Source organism: Penaeus monodon, chromosome 7 (genome assembly GCF_015228065.2).
Source record: "Penaeus monodon isolate SGIC_2016 chromosome 7, NSTDA_Pmon_1, whole genome shotgun sequence".
NCBI classification, from domain to species: Eukaryota; Metazoa; Arthropoda; class Malacostraca; order Decapoda; family Penaeidae; genus Penaeus; species Penaeus monodon.
This window is the reverse complement of record NC_051392.1, coordinates 29,896,070-29,918,569: the sequence shown is the minus strand read 5'-3', so window position 1 is coordinate 29,918,569 and position 22,500 is coordinate 29,896,070. Positions and strand designations below refer to the sequence as shown.

The window sequence follows — 22,500 nt, the reverse complement described above, 5'->3', positions numbered from 1 at the left end:
TTCACTAACTCTGCCTTGCTGCTTGCCACCGACAGACTTCCATCCACAGTTGGTACCTGTCAGGGATTCCTCATTAACATACGAAATGACAAAGCTACATATGTATGTGTGTGTGTGTATATGTATATATAAAAAATTTATATATAGATAATATATATATGTAGATATGTGTGTGTGTATATATATATAATATATATATATATATATATATATATATATATATATATATATAAATATATACATATACATATATACATATACATATATACATATACATACATATATATATACTATATATAACATATACACATACATAATACATATATACACATACATAATACATATATATACACATACATATACATATATACATATATATACACATATATACATATATATACACATACATATACACATATACATATATATACACATACATATACATATTTACATATATATACACATACATATACATATTTACATATATATACACATACATATACATATTTACATATATATACATACATTAATTAATAAAATATATACATACAATACATAATACATATATATACATACATATATATACATCATACATACATATATATACATCATACATACCCTTTCATATATAATATACATTATAATATATATACATATAATACATATAAACATATATAAAATACATACATACATAATATATACATACATATATATATACATACATATCCCTAATATAATACATAAAAATATATCATACATATTTATACCCTACAATATAAAATATTACAAATAATTTCATACTATTATACATATATACAAATAATACATATATATACATATAAAACATATACATATATACATATATACAAACATATACATTATACAAAAATACCTATATACAAACATATACATATATTTCAATTACAAACTATACATTATAATACATATATACAAACATTATATATATATATATATATATATATATATATATATATATGCATACATATATATACTTATATACATACATACATGTACATACATACATACTTATATATATATGGTAAGAAAACCACAATGCAAAATAGAGCAGAGGAAGAGAGAGAGGAGGAAGGAAGAGAAGATAAGAAGAAGAAGAGAAGAGAAGAGAGGAAGAAGAAAAGAAGAAAGAAAAAAGGAGAAAGAAAGAAAAGAAAAGAAAATGAAAGAAGAAGAAGAAGAAAAGAAAAGAAAAGAAGAAGAAGGAAAAGAAGAAGAAGAAGAAGGAAAAGAAGAAGAAGAAAGAAAAGAAGAAGAAGAAGAAAGAGAAGAAGAAGAAGAAGAAGAGAAGAAGAAGAAGGAAAAGGAAAAGAAGAAGAAGAAATAGGAAAAGAAGAAGAAGAAAAGAAGAAGAAGAAAGAAGAAGAAAAGAAGAAGAAGAAAAGAAGAAGAAGAAAAGAAGAAGAAAAGAAGAAGAAGAAAAGAAGAAGAAGAAAGAAGAAGAAGAAGAAGAAGAAGAAGAAGCAGGAGAAGGCGGAGGAGGAGAAGAAGGAAGTAAAGAACTGAGAGGCAGGACAAGAGGAAGAGATGAAAGTGTAAAAAGAATGGAAAATGGAAGCAGCTCCTGTCCCGGGCGCGAGACGCCTCCGCGCCCGGGCCGGCGTCTGCCAGCGGGGCGGCGGGGGTCGAGGGGCGGGGGTCGAGGGGCGGGGGTCGAGGGGCGGGGGTCGAGGGGCGGGGGTCGAGGGGCGCCGACCAACCTCAGTGTTGCTGTCTTCGAGGAGGTGCTTGGGGACCTCCACGCCGTTCACGTCCGCCGCCTTCTTGATGATCTTGACCGCCACGTCCCGCTTGCCCTGAGACACCAGCCAGCGGACGCTCTCGGGCATGATCCTTGACAAGACGCAGGAAGAGGGAAACTTTATTTTTGCGTGAAAGTAAGTTCATAAAAATAATATATAATAAGGTTAGGGAAAAGGAGACTCGCTGTCTGTATGGATGCTTTGGTGCTTACGTGAAAGATGCATGGTTGTGTGCTGTCTACTTGTCTATCTTTATCGAGGTCCATACCTCCCTCCTCCATACGAAGTATGGAGGAGGGAGGGGAGTGTGTGTGTGTCTGTGTCTGTGACTATGATTGACTAGGCTGGCATGTGATGTTGGTATTGTGTGTATGTGTATGTGTCAGTTATGTGATAATGTGTATGTGTAGTGATGTGTATGGTGTTGTGTCGGTTCGTTGATTGATGTTGTGTTCGCGTGTTGTCGTATGTTAGCGTCGGTTTGCTCGGGTTTGAGTCGGTTGTTGGTCGGTTGTTGCGTCGGTTGTTGGTCGGTTGTTGCGTCGGTTGTTGCGTCGGTTGTTGCGTCTGGTTGTGTGTCGTGTGTCGGTTGTTGTGTCGGTTGTTGTGTCGGTTGTTGCGTCGGTTGTGTCTTGTTGTCGGTTTGCGTGTTGGTCGTTGTGGTCGGTTGTTGTGTCGGTGTGTTGGTCGGTTGTTGTCGGTGTTGTGTCGGTGTTGTGTCGGTGTTGTGTCGGTTGTTTGTGTCGGTGTTGTGTCGGTTGTTGTGTCGGGTGTTGTGTCGGGTGTTGTGTCGGGTGTTGTGTCGGGTGTTGTTGTCGGGTGTTGTGTCGGGTGTTGTGTCGGGTGTTGTGTCGGGTGTTGTGTCGGGTGTTGTGTCGGGTGTTGTGTCGGTTGTTGTGTCGGGTGTTGTGTCGGGTGTTGTGTCGGGTGTTGTGTCGGGTGTTGTGTCGGGTGTTGTGTCGGGTGTTGTGTCGGGTGTTGTGTCGGTTGTTGTGTCGGTTGTTGTGTCGGGTGTTGTGTCGGTTGTTGTGTCGGTGTCGGTGTAACTGTAACTGACTACGACTGTGATAGAGAGAGCGTCACTGTCACTGCCTGTGTCAGTGTCAATCCAATTGTTAGCGTTCATTAAGGTAATTATGGCAATATGAGGCATATTAGCATAGACTGCTTTTCCACGCACCACATGTAGGAGAGCAGGAGGAAAGCCGGGGCTGTCACGGCCACCTGCAGCCAGCGCCATTCGCGGATGAAGATGGCCAAGACTCCCGTCATGGCCTCGCCAAGAGCGAAAGGAACTTCAATCATGATTCCGCAAAACGTCCGGTATTTGGCACCGATGAATTCAACAGCTGTCAAAAAGAACTGCCATTAATCTCTAGCAAAGGGATATAGAGAAAGATCTACAACGCCCTTAATCTTGCATCATTTAGTCACGCACAGGTAAGTATGAGAATCTGAAAGCACTTACCTAAAACGAAGGTAACCTGGAAGAGGCCGACACCGCCAGCACCAGTAAGAAGTCTCATGGCGAGGAACATGTAGTAGTTGGGGCTGACGGCGCTCAGGACGCCGCCGCCGCCCAGAAGCAGCACAGACACGAGGATCCCCATCTTGCGGCCGAAGCGGTCAGCCAAGTCCCCGATGGTGATGGCACCCAGCAGCATGCCCACCATGTACATGGAGCCGGCAAGAGGGCCAAGCCAAGCATTTTCGCAAGTCAGGTCGAACTGCAGTGGAGAGAAGAGAGGAAAGTAATGTACGTTGTGTATTTAAGAACTGAGAGATGCGTTAAGACGGGAGAGAAAACAACAACCTCAGAATTTAAACATATCTGCATAACTTTAAGCAAACGTTTATGCTACTATGTTTTGCAGTAGAGGAAGAAATACAACAGAATGGAAGAAAACCCCACAATACAAAAACCCCACAATACAAAAACTAGATTTATTGAAAATAAATCTAGTTTTTGTATTGCGGGTTTTTTTCCATTGTATCAACACGGAAGTGTGTTTTGCTATTCACGACAGAATGGGAAAGTTGGAGCAGACAATCATTTCGCGGTCAGCAAAGCTAGTGTTTGCATCATGGCGGCCAAGAGTTCTCACGCTGTGCCACGTGTGGACTGCAGACCTAGACATCGATCATCAAAGCAAAGAGAACGGAGGGAAGGGGGTACCGCTGAGAAGAACAAAGGAAACGAATGCAGGGAGATAAGGAAGAGAGGGGAGCATGTAGGATGCAACGGGAAAACATTCTCTCTCTCCCCCTCCCTCTCCTATTCTCTCTCTCCTTCCCTCTCCTATTCTCTCTCTCCCTCCCTCTCCTATTCTCTCTCTCCCTCCCTCTCCTATTCTCTCTCTCCCTCCCTCTCCTATTCTCTCTCTCCCTCCCTCTCCTATTCTCTCTCTCCCTCCCTCTCCTATTCTCTCTCTCCCTCCCTCTCCTATTCTCTCTCTCCCTCCCTCTCCTATTCTCTCTCTCCCTCCCTCTCCTATTCTCTCTCTCCCTCCCTCTCCTATTCTCTCTCTCCCTCCCTCTCCTATTCTCTCTCTCCCTCCTATTCTCTCTGCCCCTCTCCCACTCCATATCACAGTTCTCCTGCCATCACCCAAGCCCATTTTCTATGGATTCCTCCCGCCCCCTCCTCTCTGCGTTGCCGTGAGTCTCCTCTCGCACTTGAGGTCTATCCTTCCATAAACCTTACTCGCACTCACCTCAGTGACGGTCGTGGAGGTGAAGAGCGACGTGTCGAACACCTTTTCGCTGCAGTTGGTCTTGACGTTCAGGTTGAAGTCATTCAGATCACACGTGGAGGAGTTCGTGACCGGCTCGTAGCGCTGGTACATGGAGCACTCGTCGCCGTCGGGGATGGTGTAATTGACGTAGTCGGCGGAGAAGTCGGGCTCGTTGGGGTCGTCGCAGCCGGGCACGAAGCACCTGTTGGGGAGGGACCGGGTCAGGAGGGCAGGCGGAGGGCGCGAGGCTGCGGGAGGCTGTCTGGTTGTACTTATAATTATAGAGGTTTTCATACACATTCATTTGTTTGTATGTAAACACAGAGATGTGAGTATATATGATACACAGGTAGGTGTGTGTGTGTGTGTGTGTGTGTGTGTGTGTGTGTGTGTGTGTGTGTGTGTGTGTGTGTGTGTGTGTGTGTGTGTGTGTGTGTGTGTGTGTGTGTACATACCACTGCAAGTAAACACATGTACATAAATATTCACATATAAGTACCTATACATAAACATACACGTACACGCACATGTACACGTACATAAACATACACGCACATATGTACATATACATGTACATACACATAAATGTACATATACATGTACATACACATAAATGTACATATACATGTACATACACATAAATGTACATATACATGTACATACACATAAATGTACATATACATGTACATACACATAAATATACACATACATGTACTTATACATACACATACACATACATGTACTTATACATACACATACACATACATGTACTTATACATACACATACACATACATACGTACATATACCTATATACATGTAATATACACATACATATGTATATATACATGCATGCACATATATGCATATACATATGCATACATATATGTATATATACAAATACATGTGTGTAAGTCTGTATGCATGTGTGTGCTTGTATCCATACAAAATGTAAATATGTTTGTCTACTGAATATACAGCTTATACCTTATAGGCCTATTCCATACATTAACTGGAATATGTTCAGTGTTACTACTACAAAAAATAAAAATAAAATAAAATAAAATAAAAAATGAGATGAAAACAAAACAAAAAACAACTTGGTAATGACAGGGCAACGCAGAGCACGGGCGCGGAATCAATGCACTGATTTAGAATGACGTCATCGCACCGAAACTGGCGAAGAAACTATTTCTTTTTTCTCATCCCATGCCTTAGACAGTGTTTGAAAACAGACAAACAGAATACAAGTTCAGTATCAAGTGAAATAATGCGCATATCAAGTCAAGTTTGGTATGCACACGCTGCGATGGATTCACACGCATCTGAATGCAACCTTTGTTTAATGATCGGTGTAAGCATTGTTTGTTCTCATCGTATAAGCCATGATCCGTAACAACGAATAACGCAAGGCAGTTATTCGTCCCTGGAAACAAGACGCAAGCATATCCTATTGTGGAATCATACTTGCCCAAGGCACTACAAAAGCGAGTTCAACACAAACCATGTGATGAGAAAATTGAACGAGAGGAACAAGAGAGCGTCACTCTCTTTAGGAATCAATACTCGAAACGTATAACGTCACAACGCTCAATAACCGAGTCCTTAAAGTCGAAGGATCATGACAAGGCCGGAGAATCCTACACTTTGGTGCTCGCTCGTGGATCGCGGGCCGCACCACCTCGGCTCTGTGGTCCTACGCTCTTCTGCTTGGAATTGTCATGCACACAGCTTCAAGATGGTGTTCCATGCAAAGTGCATACCACATCCAAATATAACTCTCAGGCATAACATATACACACATGAAAATAAACAAACATATAATCATACTCACATAAATCAATCCATTTTATTCGTATTGTATATTTTGATACGCATATAAATAAAAATATGGCAAAATCAGACCGTTCGGAGTCAGTCACCCACACTCTAAGGGCAAAAATAAAGTAAAGAATGTCGCCATATTTTCAGTGAGCATTCAGACTGTCATGTATGTTTCAAATCATCACGCTGACTGTATTCAACAAAAAGCCTTGCGGACGCTAAGTCATGACCATACTGTGATCAACAATGACACGGCGCCGCGGAAACAAACAACGGACAAACAGCTGTGGCATAACAGGCCCGTCCCTCTTCCTTAGCAGTGAAGTGATTCCTAAGCTCATGGTGATTTTGCATAAGGAGGCCGTCAACATGATTGTGAAAGAGGTGTATATACTCTAATAACATGGCAAATGGCTTGAATCATGCCTCCTTCTGGAATCTATATAAACAGTCCGGATGACTTCCTGTCTCACATATGGAACTTACCTCCTAATAATGTAAGACAAATTACATATTATGTCTCGGTAAAACAGATGCAAAATGTGTTTACGTAAATGCTATATTTATTGTGCTTTATCGAAACTTGGAAAATACGAAAAGGCCTATGAAAAGGTGCAAGCTCAAGGTGAATACTCACTACTTATATGACGAGTGTCAGCCTATATCACGAGTCAGGTTAAATACCTGTTACAGAGGAGGCATCACGAGTCATTTCTGCTTGCTATCAGTTTGTCGTGTGGCAAGTACTCATTCCACTCTAGCAGGCCACAAGAATAAAATAAAACAAAGAAAAAGATCTTCAGTACGTCCCATCTATCAGTACCTACGCAGCAAAAAAAAAGGGCAAAGTCGGTGGACCGACGACCTACAAAAGCGGTTCCATGGTTCCCACGGGACTATCGTCACGCTGACCAGCACGGCGTAGGCGCTATTACTTTTAAGTTTTCTCTGCGTCATCGAGGTCGACCCAGTCCCTAACACCGCGCCCTTAATTCCTCGTCCCTAACAATATGGATGAATACAGCACTCTGGTGATCTCTGAACAAATTATACAAGGGTGAGAAAAATACGTAATTGCTTGGGGAGAACACAGAGGGTGGAAAGAGGAGAGAAATGGGAGGATACAAGGAGGAAGGAGCATGAGACGCAGAGGGAAAGCAAGAGAGGACAAGAGAGAGGAGAACAAGAAGAGAGAGAGAGAAGACAAGAGAGAGAGAGAGAGAGAGAGAGAGAGAGAGAGAGAGAAGAGAGAGAGAGAGAAAAGAGAGAGAGAGAGAAAAGAGAGAGAGAGAAAAGAGAGAGAGAGAAGAAGAGAGAGAGAGAGAAAAGAGAGAGAGAGAGAGAGAGAGAGAGAGAGAGAGAATTGTGTGGAGAGAGAGGGGGAGAGAGAGAGGAAAGAAGGGCGCGGGGAGGTGAGAGAGGGATGAGGGAAGAGAGAAGAGAGAAAAAATCTTTCTGCTCGGGGACCAAGGTTGCCTCTGCAAGACGTCGATTCTGAGGTCTCGTGTTGACACACACCGAGCAGGCAGAGGCAGGCTCTCCTGCGCGCGAGCTGCGATGGAAGGGCCGAGGGCGTGGGATGAATGATGCAAGCAGCCTGGGAATTTGTTGTGCCTCTCGTCAACATCTGCCACGTGTGTTCACAATTACGTGCCTAAATACGGAGTACTATTATTATGGTATCGATAAAACCTTGTTCCAACATTGCTGTAATATTTTATTGCAAAATTACAGCGCAGATGGCAGATCTTATGGTGAAGCCAAAGTGCAGTCATAAGATCCGTGTGCAAAAAAAATTGCTTCATATTTTTTTCAATTCCTTCTTCTCCATTTAATATCCTATAATCAAGTCTCGATAATTCCACGACTGTAAGCAAACCGGATTGTGGCAAATTGAACAATCATTTTCCTTTCCTAGAAACAGCACGGGGAAAACCTGAGATCCTCCGCGCCCACTCAGAATGCTAGCGATACGGTCTCTGCCTCTTTAGGAACCATGGTTACAGAACGTGGCCTTACGTTATTCGTGCGGCTAAATGTCAGGTCTGAACGTTAAAAATTATTTTTTCCAGTCCTAGACTACAGGGAAATATCTACAATTTCCATTTCTATTTAAAGTCTTCTTGTTTACATGCTAGTGGTGCTTACTCGCATATCAACCACTCTTAAAAACGAAGCCTCCGCTTTCTTTGTTGTCTCAGCATTGTAGATGTAGCATGACACTACTATGATGCCATATAATGCATGGCAATGGCGTGTTGCATTCTTCTGACTTATGGTAGTGAAGATAAAATAAAATGGATTGAAAAAAATCAATTCAACGAGCATTTACGGGGAGATTGGGACGAAAAAAAATAATTAATTAAATAAAAAAACACCATGATCCCAGCGGTAGATTACGACATGAAACACAGGGTTGACTGAAGTATGCGTAGATGATACGACTAAGTAAAGAATCAACACAAATTTGCTAAAAAAAGAAAAAGGGAAAGGAAAAAGAAAAAAGAGAAGAGGACAGAGGGACGGATAAAGAAATGGCACGAGGAGTGAAGGGAAGCAAAAGACAAACGCGATAGAGGAAAAAATGGACAGACCGTAAGTGCAGTGAAAGCGAAACGAGAAAAACCGGCATGACTTTTTTTCATGAATGGACCAGCAGGTTTGCACTAGGTAAGGGGCGCCTGCCCGTAGCCCAGCGTTGCTTCCCGCTGCCACCAGAACGTCATGTCTCCCCACGACCTGTGCGAGGGAGGACAGGGTCAGGGATTAGCTGTCCCTCCGCCATAGCAGTACGATGCCGATGCCACGTCATTGCCGCCATTTTAGCTTGAAGGTGTCCATGATGTCGGGACGCTGTGGTTGTTTTTAATCTCATTTCTGTTTGATGAGATAACTATATCTTGGCAAAGACAGAAAAGAGTCGCTGAACATAGTTGATACGAGATAGAATAACGCAGTTTCGTTGATATAGTGGTTGTTACTGCCTGCTAGCAAAACGTCTCATCCCGAAACAACTGTTATAAAATGTGTTTGTGTGTGCGTGTGCGTGTGCGTAATGTGAGTGAGCGAGGGCGAGGGAGTGAGTCGACGGCGTGCGTTGACGGAGAGTCGACTGATTTCCGGAGTCCTTGAAGCCTCTGTTCCGGAGACAAAGGACACAGTCTAGAGATGGTAATTGCAGGGTGTCAAGGGCAGTATTGTCAAGACGTCATGGGGTCGGTGCGGTTCAGACGGAGGACGACGACTGCGGGAAGTTTCATTTCACTGCACAGGTGTCGGTAATCTTTGGGAGATGGGGTATATAATGACGACACCAAAGATTCCGATGATAACCTCTTCTAAAATACAAGAAACTAAATATTCCCACAATTCTTGAAACTTTGTTGATACTCCGAAAATGTCGTACGTGAATCCGAAGACACAATATACAAGTGTTTACTTACATTACACACCGCGCACTTTACGTGTTTTATTATACACTGCCTCTTTCCTGTCTCCAAACCTATCCCACAGTTTCACATTGGTTTGCTTTTGTTTTACGTGAGTCAAAGTTTTTTATTATAACCACGTTATAACAGACAAAGAAACTAAATACAGTTATTAAAGCGGCAGAGAGGGTAGAAAACATTACATTATATATATATATATATATATATATATATATATATATATATATATATATATATATATATATTATTATATATATACTTTTTTATTTATCTATTCATCCAACTACATATCTTTTGTAGTGTTTGGAATTAAGTAACTATATATATCTCAGCCTGTCTCATACTAGCAGGCCTCTGTTTTTGCTAAGAATGACAAATGGGGCTATAGAACAGTCACAAGCACTGCCCTCGGACACTTCTCCCTGTACCTGTGAGGACTATCAAGCGAGACGAAGGCATCCTGGACCACCGGCTGAGCGCACATGAAGGAGGCAATGCAAGCCATAATAAACACCAGCACGCTATATGTCCCGAAGGGCCCAATGTGCGCTAGCACTAGGTCGAAGTCGATTTTGTGGCCAGACATCTTGAGGGATGAGTTGTGTCCAGGTTGCTGAGTTTGAAGGTGTCCAAGACTGAGTATTCACTCCGAATGACTACCTCGAAATTCTGCCATCAGGTGCTCGTCTATTCTTAAAAGGTACTCATTGTATCATACCGCTGATATAATCCAGAGTAATCAGATAACCGATTACAGAAATGATATACCTCACCACGAGTAGCACGCCTTCACTCCCACGAGTGCTGACTGGCTGTACTATCAGCGGTTGACTCGACAAAGGGCCATCCTTAGCTCCCTTTATGGACCTTTACGGACTGTGACGGGCCTTATCCATCACGAATTCTCGCCCTTTGGTGAGGGAATTACGCAGGGCTCACAATCGCGACCCAATCGACGATTTTCGCACACTCCCCAACCCAGCGCCGAAATATGGCCGGTTTTGCATCATCTCTGCTCCCTCTGCCGTTGCCGCCTGTAAGAATACTCCCCGGACTCTTCTATTTCGGTGTTTCCTGCTACATCACAAGGCTTTTTTTAATAGAAGAAAGAGGAATTGTGTTCGATATAATCTGCCGTTTTTTTAACATTTCCGAAAGAGAAATGTACAAACCGGAGATGAAACGCAGACTGGTATCCCCAACACTGAGAAAAATCCATCTAGTTATGTTTCTCCGGAAAACTGAAGGTAAAGGAGATTCACGATTGGCAGATAATAATATTACATCTGCCACAATGTGACTGATATTGTTAGTTATGAAATGTATCTTAGAATTTTTGTCGCGAACTGACAAAACGATTCGTCACAGGATGCTATTGCTAATTAGTTAACAAATGGATACACACCTGCATATGATGTGCCTTTCCTTGCAGACTAAATCGAGCCGCGGCAATCATCATAATTATTATTTATCAAACAAATTAATGTTATTTTATACATCAATCTGCGAGCACAATTAGTAAAAGGAAGAAGTTAACCTCGAGCAAGGGAAAACACCCTCGCCCTCATTGTTCCTTGTCCATTACATTATTCATTACACAAGCCATTATTCTCCCTTTTCCATTTACGAAGCTGTAGCGTAATGGCAGGGCGGAGGGAAGTAGTAATCTGGCATAGCGGCACACTTTCTCTTGTTCATTTGATGCTTTATGATTTAACTATAATAATTCTAATTCCCTAGATCATTATGAGCATTGTGGAAGCGGGAAGTTTTTTTTTTCTTATGAGTAATTACTTAAACATATGGAAAAAGTGCTTGAGTTGACTGGAAACGGAAGTCGAGAGCAGAAAGAAAACGATCAAACAGAGGACTGAATGCAGCGATTTGAATCCTAAAAAAAAAAAAAAAAAATCAAGGCTAAGATGTACAACATAAGGGTTAATAAAAGCTTTTTGAGGTCAAGAGTTTTGAAATCAAGCTCTTGGCCGCAGACTGACAGCCAAGAAGGTGAATGACAAAGACAAGGCTGCAGTCAACAAATGTTTATTTCTGCTCCGCGCAGGAGTCGAATAGTGGTCGCCTCTGGCAGGGGGAAAGGTTAGTAGGACCCATGGTTATTCTGTCGTGGAGATATATTATTATGCCAACAGGTCCAACAGTTGCTATAACTTAGGGATATACTATCATATTAGCAGGAAGGGATATACTAACGACGGTTACTATATCAAGTGATTATTCTACAATATGTCATATTAATACAGTATTCCAGATATAATAATTTTTATGCATAAAGCTTTTAACGTTATTTTACCATGTGGGCTATCACTCAGTTACTCTGGACTCGCTTTACATTATCATAAAATAACGAAAACTCGTTATCCATCATAAAAAGCGACCTTAGAGTAAATATACTGCCAAGGAGAATTTGAAGGCCAAAATAACACAATCAGTATTGCATGCTATCAAGATAACATCTGGCTTATCGTAGCTGATTTAAATTAAGGATTTAATGGATATGTAAATAGACATACATATATACATCTACAGGTATGTATAGACTTGTGAGTTCACGCAAACAAACAAACACAGTAACGTGTACACAAAAAAATAAAAGGATACTGTGACAATAAGAAATTAAACTGAATCGTGACGGTTCGAACTCGTCAAGAGTTATTCATCAGACAGACAAATATCCGAAATGGTTATTTGTACGTCTGATGAGGGATTCTTTACGAATTCGAAACGTCACGATTCAGTTTCATTTCTTAATGTGGCTGTTTCCTTTTCACATACGAGTTTGTTTGTTTATAGGTGCGTGTGTGTGTGTCCATCCCTTCGCAATAAATAACGAAACGCGTTGCGTAGCGAAGTCATTACCATAACGTCTTCGGGTGAAATGAGTGTCCAAAAGCAACGAACCTGCTGCCTTGGCTCGTCATCCATCACCTTCGCACACAGCTTTTCATTATTCCAGTCACTTATCACGGTCGACATCACGACGCTGTTTCAAGGTCCCTCGCTAAAAACAAAATGGGAAAACAAACGAAGGCCCGATGAATTTGCATATCATGTATGGGGATGGATTTCAGTTTGTCTCGCTGCGAATCTTAGAAATACGGACGACGCTATAACGTGGCGGCTTTTTTGCTCGACTCATTCCTTAGGATTTTTGGAGTTGTTGTCTCATTATAAATATATGCGTATACACACACATACATACATACATATATTTTATTCATATACATATATATATATATATATATATATATATATATATATATATATATATTATATAGATAATTTATATATTTTTATGTATTATAATATATCTATTATAAAATATATATTTTTAAATTATATTTTATAAAATATATAAGTAAAATTTAAAATTTTATATAGATTATTATATATATATATTTATTTTAATATATATATATATATTATATTTTATAGTATTTTGTGTATAATATAGATATATATTATATAAATATATATAAAAGAAAAATATAATATATATTTTTTTATAAAATTATATATTTTTTATTAATATATTTTTTATAATAATATATATATATATATATATAATTAAATATTTTTTATTTTATATATATAAAATTTTTGTATTATATATAATATTTTAATATATATATATTTTTTTGTAAAAATTATATATATATTTTTATTTTTTAAATATATATAAAATTATTTTTGTATTTTAAGGTATATAATAAAATTTTATTTATTATATAAAAAAAATATATTTTAATATATTTTATATTTTTTTGTATATATAAATTTATAGATATATATAATATATTATTTTTATAAAATTTATATATATATATTTTTAAAATATATACAATATATATAAAATTTGTGTATATATAAAATATAAAATTTTAAAATATATAATATTTTTATAAAAATATATATATAAATAATTATATTATATTTAAAAAGTTTTATTTGTTATATATATTTTTATATTTTTATATATATATATATATAGAATTTATATTTTTTTTTTTTTATAAAATATATATTATATATATATATATAATTTTTTATATTTTATTATATATAATATTTTATATATATAAAAGGTTATATATAGTATATAATTAGAAATTTTATATATATATTAATATATTATATATATAATATATAAAATTATTTGGTTATATATTAATATATATATATATTTTTAATATATATTAAAAAATATATATATTTGTGTTTATATATAAAAATAATATATATATATTATTAATAATTATATATATATTTTTTGGGTTGGTGTATAATATTAAAAAAAATAAAATATATATATATCTATATTTTTTATATATATAAAAGATATTTTTTGTTATATATAATTTTGGTTATTTTATATTTTATATATTTTTTATATATATATATAATTTGGGTGTAAAATATAAAATCTATATATTTTATATAAATATATATTTTTTATATATATACCCCATATAATTATAATTTTTTATATAAAATATATATTTTATATTTTTAAAATAATATATATATTTTGTGATATATTTTTTATAATAAAAAATTATATATAATATATAAAATTTATATATAATTAATATATATATTATTTTGTTTTAAAAATAAAATTATATTTTTAAAATAGATATATATTATAATATATATTATTTGTGTATATATATATTATATATATCTATATATTATAGATTTTATATATATATATTTTTGTGTATATATATATTATATAATAAATAAAATATAAATTTTAATATTTTATATAATTTTGTGTTAAATAATATATTTATATATATATATATTTTTGGTGTTAATAATATATCTATAAATAAAAAATATATATATAAAATATAAAAGGGGAGGGTTTATATTTATAATATTGTATTATATTTTATATATAATATAAAAATTTGGTGATAAATATAAATTTGGGGGTTTGGAAAAAAACTAATATAAAAGTGATATATATATATTTTAAAAAATTATATAAAAATATATAAATTTTTGGTGTAAAATTTTCATATTTGGTTAAATATATAAATAATTTTTTGGGGTTTGGGGGGGGGGGGAAAATAAAGGTGTATATAAAATTATATAATATAGTATATAAATATATATATTTGTGTATAAAATATAAAATTATTTTATATATATTATATAGATATATATTATTTTTGGGGTGCAAAATATATATTTTTAATATTATATATATAAAATTAATAAAATTATATATTTTAATTAAAAGAAAATATATATATAAGTTTTTAAAATATTAATATATATATTTTTAAAATATTATTAAAATATATTTTTATTTATTTTTTGTGTATATATATATATATTATATAAATATATATATATATAAATATATATATATTGTGTATTTTATATTTTTTAAAATAAAATAATATATATATAAAATAGGGTATATATAATTTGTGTAATAATTATATATATTTGGTGTGTTTTATATAATAATATATATATATATAAATTTTTTATATAATATATATTTGTGTTAATATATATTTTTTATATATATTTTTGTGTAATATTATTAAAATTTTTTGGGGTTATATTTTAAAATATTTTTGAAATATATTATATAAAATATTTTTATATATATATATTTTTTGTATATATATATATAATATATTTTTGAAAATATATATATATTTTTTAATATAAATTTTATATATATATATTTGGGGTATATATATATATATTTTTGATATATATATAAAAATATATTTTGTATATATTTTATATTTTTTATGATATATTATATATTAATTTATTATATATAATATATATATTTTTTTTATATATATTTAATTATAGTTTATTATATATATATATATATTTGTTTTAATATATATATTTTGGGGGAAAAAATATAAAATTTTTTTTTATGAAATTTTTTTGTTTATATATAAAAAATTTTTTAATATATAAAATATATATTTTTGGGGGTATTTATATATTTTTTTAAATTATTATTTTGAAATATTATATTTTTTTTTAAAATATATTTTTTTGTATATATTATAAAATTTTATATAATATATATATATCTTTTAATATATATATATATATTTGTGTATATATATAGTTAATATAATTTTTATAAATATATATATATAGGTATATTATATATTTTGTGTAAATATTTATTTTAATATATATAAAATAAAATATTTTTTGTTATAAAATATATAATTATTATTTTATATATATTTTTTATATATATATATTTGTTATATATAATTTATTATATAAAAAAATTTAATATATTTTGGGGGGTTATAATATATATATTTTAATTTTTAATATTAGTATATATAATATATAAAAATATATATTTTTAAAAATAAAATATATATATATAGATTTTATTTTAAAATTTAATTTGTGAAAAAGATATTATATATATATATTTTTATAATAAAAATATAAAATATATTTTAAAAATATATTTGTTTTATATATATAAAATATATATATATGAATATAATATATTTGTGTAATTAAAATTTTTATATATATTTTATATATATATTTTATATATAATATATTTAAAAATATTTTAAAATATATATATATATATATTTTTTTGTAGATATATTATATATATATATATATATAATATATATATATTTGTATCATTATATAAAATTAAAATATATATTTAATTTTTATATAATAAAAATATATAAAAATATTAAAATAAAAAATTTATATTAATATAATATAAAAATAATAATTTTTTATATATAAAATTTTTTGTGTGTATAATATATATATATTAAAAATATAAATATATATAAAAATATATTTTTTGTTATATTTTATAATATATTTTATATATATTTTAATATATATATTTGTTTATGATATATATATATAAATTTTATATCTATATACAATATTTGTGTTAAAATATAATATATAAAATAATAAATTTTGGGGTAAATATATAGATATATAAATAAATAAATATATAATATGGGAAATAATAAAGAAATTTTTTAATAATATAAACAATATATATATAAATAAAATAAATATATATCCAAAATATATAAATAACAAATATAAAAAATATAAAAAAATATAATATATATAATAAAATATATTAAAAAAATATAAAAAAATAAAAAATATATATATATAAAAATAAATAATGAATATTAAAAAAATAATAGATAAAATATTTAAATATATAAAAAATTTTTTAATATATAGATTACACACAAATAATGGGATTAATAAATATATAAAAAAATTTTAATTTTATAATAATATATAACCCAAATATATATTTTATAATAAAAATTATAATTACACCAAATTTTATATAAAAATATTATATAAAATAATATAAATATGATAAAATTAATATACAATAGATTATATAATAAAAAATTCAAATATTAATATTAATATAATAATATATAAAACCCCAAAATTATAAAATTTTAAATATATATATATAAAAAATTTTAATACACAAAATATATAATAAAATTTTATATAAATTAATATACAAAAAAATTAAATAAAAAATATATAATAAATCCACCCCCCAAAATTAAATAATATAATAGTATATAATAAAAATATATATACACACAAATAAATATAATAGATATATATATATATAAAATAAATAATTACCACAAATAATAAATTAATAAATAATATAATAATTTTATAATGATACACACAAATATAATATATATAAATATAATATATAATATAATTACACAAAAAAATATATAGAATAAAATTTTAATAAATATATTATTTTATATATATAAAATTTTATATATATATATTTGTGTTTTTAATAATTTTGGGTATTTTTTTTTATGGGATAAATAATATGATTAATATATATAAAAATTTTTGGGGTTTATATTTATATAAAATTATATAATAAATTTGTTTATATTATATTTTATTATATATAATATATAAAATATATATAATATATTTTATAATATATATAATTATATTATATATTTAATTATATATTTTATTTATAATATATATATAGTTATTTTATAATAAAATTTATTTATATAATATTATATATATTTTATATTTATATCTATAAAATATATTTGTGTATATATATAAAAATTTTAATAAAATATATAAAAATTATATTATATATTTTGTGTGTGTGTATATAAAATATAAAATTTATATTAATTTTATAATATTTTAGGTGGGGATATATAAAATATTTTATTTTATATATATTTTATATATATATATATATATATATAAAATAAAATTTGTTGTATATTATATTATATAATATATTATATATATTTTAATTATAAAATATTATAAAATAAAATAAAATTAATATATATATATATAAAATCTTTTGGGGTGTAATATATATATATATATATAATATATATATATATATGTATATTATAATATAAAATAATTTTTGGTGTAATAATATTTTTAATTATATATATTTGTGTGTGTATTTTTTTATATAATTATATATATATATATATTTTATTTGTGTATAAATTTTAATAATTTATATTATATAATATATATATTTGGGGTAATTAATAAAAATAAAATATATTTTATATAATATATATTTGTGTAAATATATAGATATAATAAAAATTATATATATTATAATAATATTTGGGGATATATATTTTATATATAATATATTTTATATATATATAATTTTTGGTGTTAATATATATATATTAAAATATAGATATATATATTTTAAAAATGTTTTATATATAAAATTTTAAAAATTATATATATAAGTATATAAATATAAAAATAAAATATCTTTTAAAATTTTATATAATTATAAAATAAAAATCCATGTTTTTTTCCCATGACTAAAAAAACCCTTTTTTCTGAAACTCCGAGTGCCACGTGGGGACGTTTAGCTTTTGAACTTTTTCTTTGATGCTGGAACACTTGGGTCTCTTTTTCCCCCAGCCTAACAGAAAAGAAATTCTGAAAATTGGCAATTTAAAACTGAGATAAAAAACGGGTTCGAATTAAGGGGGTTCTTAGGGCCGTATGCTTCAAGAAACTGTGTGACGTATATCACTTTCTAACTGTTTTCATATAAAGTCTTCACGTTTAATAGGAGGCTTTTACGTAGCTGCACTGCTGCCATTGTTAAGAATATAATTTTCATATCTTGTTCCATTATTTTGGCATACCATTTTTTTCGGAATTACTCGTTAGTAAAGGATTTTGTGCTTCAACGAATGTATGTAGATAAACGTGTATACTTAAGTATTTTTGGGGTTTTATTTTGAAACATGTAGGAAACTCAATGGGATGTGACAGTTTGTAAGGTTTATTGCGTAAAACTATATTTTTAAAAAATTATTATTCAGTTTTAGGGTATCGTTTAATTATCTCTCTATATAGATGGTTTGAAGTAGATAAATAAATAGATTACTAATATAGATAGAAAAAAGAAAAGAGAAAGTGAAAAGACCAAAAGGGGATGAAAAAAAAGAGAAAGAAAAGAGAGAGAGAAAAAGAGAGAGGGGGAGAGAAGAGAGAGAAAAAAAGAGATAGAGAAAAGAGGGGATAGACGGAGAGAAAGAAAGAGAAAGAGAGAAAGAAACGAAAGAGAGAGGGGAAAGAGGAGGAGAGGGGAGAGAGAGAAAAGAAGAAGAGGGGAGAGAGGAGAGGAGAGAGGGGGAGAAGAGAGAGAGGGGGAAAAGAAGGGAAAAAAGGAGAGAAAGAAGAGAGAAAGAGGGGGAAAAGAAAGAGGGGAAGGGAGAGAGGCGGAGGAAGGGGGAGAGGGGGAGGGGGGGGGAAAGAGGGGAAAAAGGGAAAAGAGGGGGAGAGAAAGGGGGGAAAGGGGGAAAAAAAAGAGAAAAAAAAGAAGAGGGAGAAAAAGAAAGGGGGTTAAAAGAGAAGGGGTTTAAACAGAAAATAAAAAATGAGGGGGGGAAAGGGGGGGGAAATGGGAAAAGAGAAAAGAGGGGAAAAGGGGAAAAGGAAGAGTTTGGGGAGGGAAATTAAAGAGGCGCCCCCGGCCCCCTCCCACCGCTCTTGGTCCGTCCAAACCCCTTTTCCTCCCGCACCCACCCCCCGAAAATTCCTTGTTTCCTCCCCCTTTTTCGCCCCCCCAACCTCTCTCCCTTTTTTTTTTTCCCCCCTCTCTCTCCCCTATTTTCCCCCCCTCATTTTTTCTCCCCCTTTTTTCCCCCGCCCCCCTTTTTTCTCCCCATTTTTCCCCCTTTTTTCCCTTTAAATTTTCCCCCCCCTTTAGTCCTTTTTTCCCACTTCTTGTTTTGCCCCCCCCCAACCGCTCTTGCCTACAAATTTTAAAAGCTATTTTCCCCCCCTTTTTTTCCCCTTTTGGTGGGTTTCCAAACCCTTTGGGAACCCTCATCTACCCCATTCCCCTCTTTTTGTACCCCCGATTAATCCCCCTTATCCCCATTTCCATTTCCTTCTAAGTCCTTTTTCTATTTTGTTCCCCGTTTCCCTTTTTACCCCCCCCCCCCCTTTTTCCCCAAAACCTTCCAAGCCGGCCCTCCCCCCTTATTCCGAATGTTTTCCCAACCCCGTAAACTAATAAACCCCCCACCCTCTTCCCTTCCCTTGGGTTTTCTTTCCCCCTCCTCCTTTTCCCTTTCCCTTTGCCCCTCTTTTTTCCCCCCCCCTTCCCCCCCTTCCCCTTTTCCCCTCCTGCCCTTTTTTTCCTTCAAAAAATTTTCCCCCCTTTTCCCCCCTTCCCTTTCCTTTCCTTCTTTCCCCTTCCCCCTTCCCTTTCCCTTTTTTTTCCCTTTTCCTTTTTCCCCTTTCCCCTTCCCTTTCCCTTTTCCCCCCATCCCCCTTCCACCCCTTCCCTTTCCCCTTTTCCCCCCTCCACTTCCCCCCTCCTTTTTCCCCCCTTCCTTTTTTCCCCCCTTTCCCCTTTCCCCCTCTCCCCTCCCCTCCCCAAATCCCCCTCCTCTCTCTTCCCCCCCTTTCCCCTCCCCCCTCTCTTCTCCTCTCTCTTTTCCCCCTCCTCCACTTTCCCCCCCCCTCTCTCTCTCCCCCCCCTCCACTCCCCCCCCTCCCCCTCTCTCTCTTTCCCCCCCCCCCAATCCCCCCCCCTCTTCCCCCTCTCCTCTCTCTCTCCCCACCCCCCCCCCCCCCCTCCCCCCCCCTCTCCCCTCTCTCTCTCCCCCACTCCCCCCCCCCCCTCTCTCTCTCTCTCTCCCTTCCCCCCCCTCCCCCTCTCTCTCTCTCCCTCCCCTCCCCCACTCCCCCCCTCTCTCTCTCTCTCCCTTTCCCCCCCTCCCCCCTCTTCTCTTTTCCCCTTTCCCTTTCCCCCCCTTTCCCCCCCCTCTCTCCTCTCTCCCTCCCCCCCCCCCCCCTCTCTCTCCTCTCTTTCCCCCCCACCCCCCCTCTCTCCTCTCTCTCTCCCTCCCCCACTCCCCCCTCCCTTCCCCCCCTCTTCTCCCTCCCCTTCCCCTCTCTCTCTCCTTTCCCCCCGCCAGCCCAAAATATGAGAGTTTCTCCAAGGGAACCCTCCCCGCCCCAAAAACCCCACGCAAGATGACACTGGGGGGAAAATAAAAAACCAAAAAAACAAAACCAAAAAAAGAAGAAATAACAAGATATCTTTTTTAAAACTTTCCCGGTTTAAAAAATCAAGTCCCCGTTGATATAACCAAAAAATATTTTTAAACCCTTTTTTTCATGACCCATAAAAAAACGGGCGGAAAGGAACGGGAAAAAACCCCCGCTCTAAAAATTTCCCCCGAAAATTTAAGGAAATCCATGATCGCCAACGTCCTTGTGGGGGCAGGGGGACTTGAAACAAAAAAAACAAATTCAAGTCAAAAAAAAATTACAGAAACATAAAAACAAAAATACACACACCACCACACACACACACACACACCACACAAAATATATATTTAAAATATGAATAACACGCATAAAAAAAATTTAAGAACGGGTTTAACCCCGGGTTTTCCCCCCACCAAAAAATATTTTTATTTCAAAAACATTACTCCCTTTTAGGGCAATCTATCTGTTCACAAAATTTTAACGCCCTCTAGATGTGATTTCGTTCAAGCGCCGGCCCAAAAAATAAAACCCTTTTATATTTTCCAACCTTTTAAAAAACCAAAAGAGCGCAGCATAAAGGCGTTCGTTAAATAAAAAACCTCCACAAACCCGGATTCCAAAACCCTCGGACTCATCACAAGGGCAGAAAATTTATGCCAACTTGACTAGAAGGTTTTTAAAAGAAAAAATGGGAAAAGTGCCCCCCCCCCTCCCCCCCATAAGCACGACTTGATAGCCTGGGCCTTTATTCATATAAATTAAATGGATTAAGGGCATTCCGAGCCAACGTTTCCGTTAAGTCTGGTATCTGTTCCCCGTCTTCTACCCCCCCCCCCCTGCCCAACCTTACAGCCGGCATCCCACGTGATTCCGAGTGTCTTTCGGAAACGTGTAACATAAACAAGTTTTCCTACTTCCTCTCCCTTCCCTGTCTCTTCTTCCTCCTCCTCCTTCCCCTTCGTTCGACTCACTCTTCCCTCCTCCCTTCCTTCTCTGCGTTTCCCCGTCCTCCCTCCCTTCCTTCACTCCATCCCTCTCCCCTTCCTCCTTTCCTTTCTTCCCCTTCTTCCCTTCCCTCCTTCCTTCACCTTACTCCACCT

The 22,500-nt window shown here is 33.7% G+C and overlaps 1 protein-coding gene across 1 annotated transcript in view; it reads right to left on the bottom strand.

Moving 5' to 3' along the window:
• Positions 1 to 22,500, bottom strand: part of LOC119575586 (organic cation transporter protein-like) — a 44,615-nt gene that overhangs the window by 12,638 nt on the left and 9,477 nt on the right. The window contains exons 3-7 of the mRNA XM_037923233.1: positions 4,493 to 4,715; positions 3,247 to 3,505; positions 2,959 to 3,127; positions 1,737 to 1,869; positions 1 to 56 (exon numbers count right to left, since the gene is read on the bottom strand). The exon at positions 1 to 56 is cut by the window's left edge and continues 102 nt beyond it. Of these exons, the coding sequence (XP_037779161.1) occupies positions 1 to 56; positions 1,737 to 1,869; positions 2,959 to 3,127; positions 3,247 to 3,505; positions 4,493 to 4,715 (840 nt within the window). The remainder of the gene's footprint in view (positions 57 to 1,736; positions 1,870 to 2,958; positions 3,128 to 3,246; positions 3,506 to 4,492; positions 4,716 to 22,500) is intronic.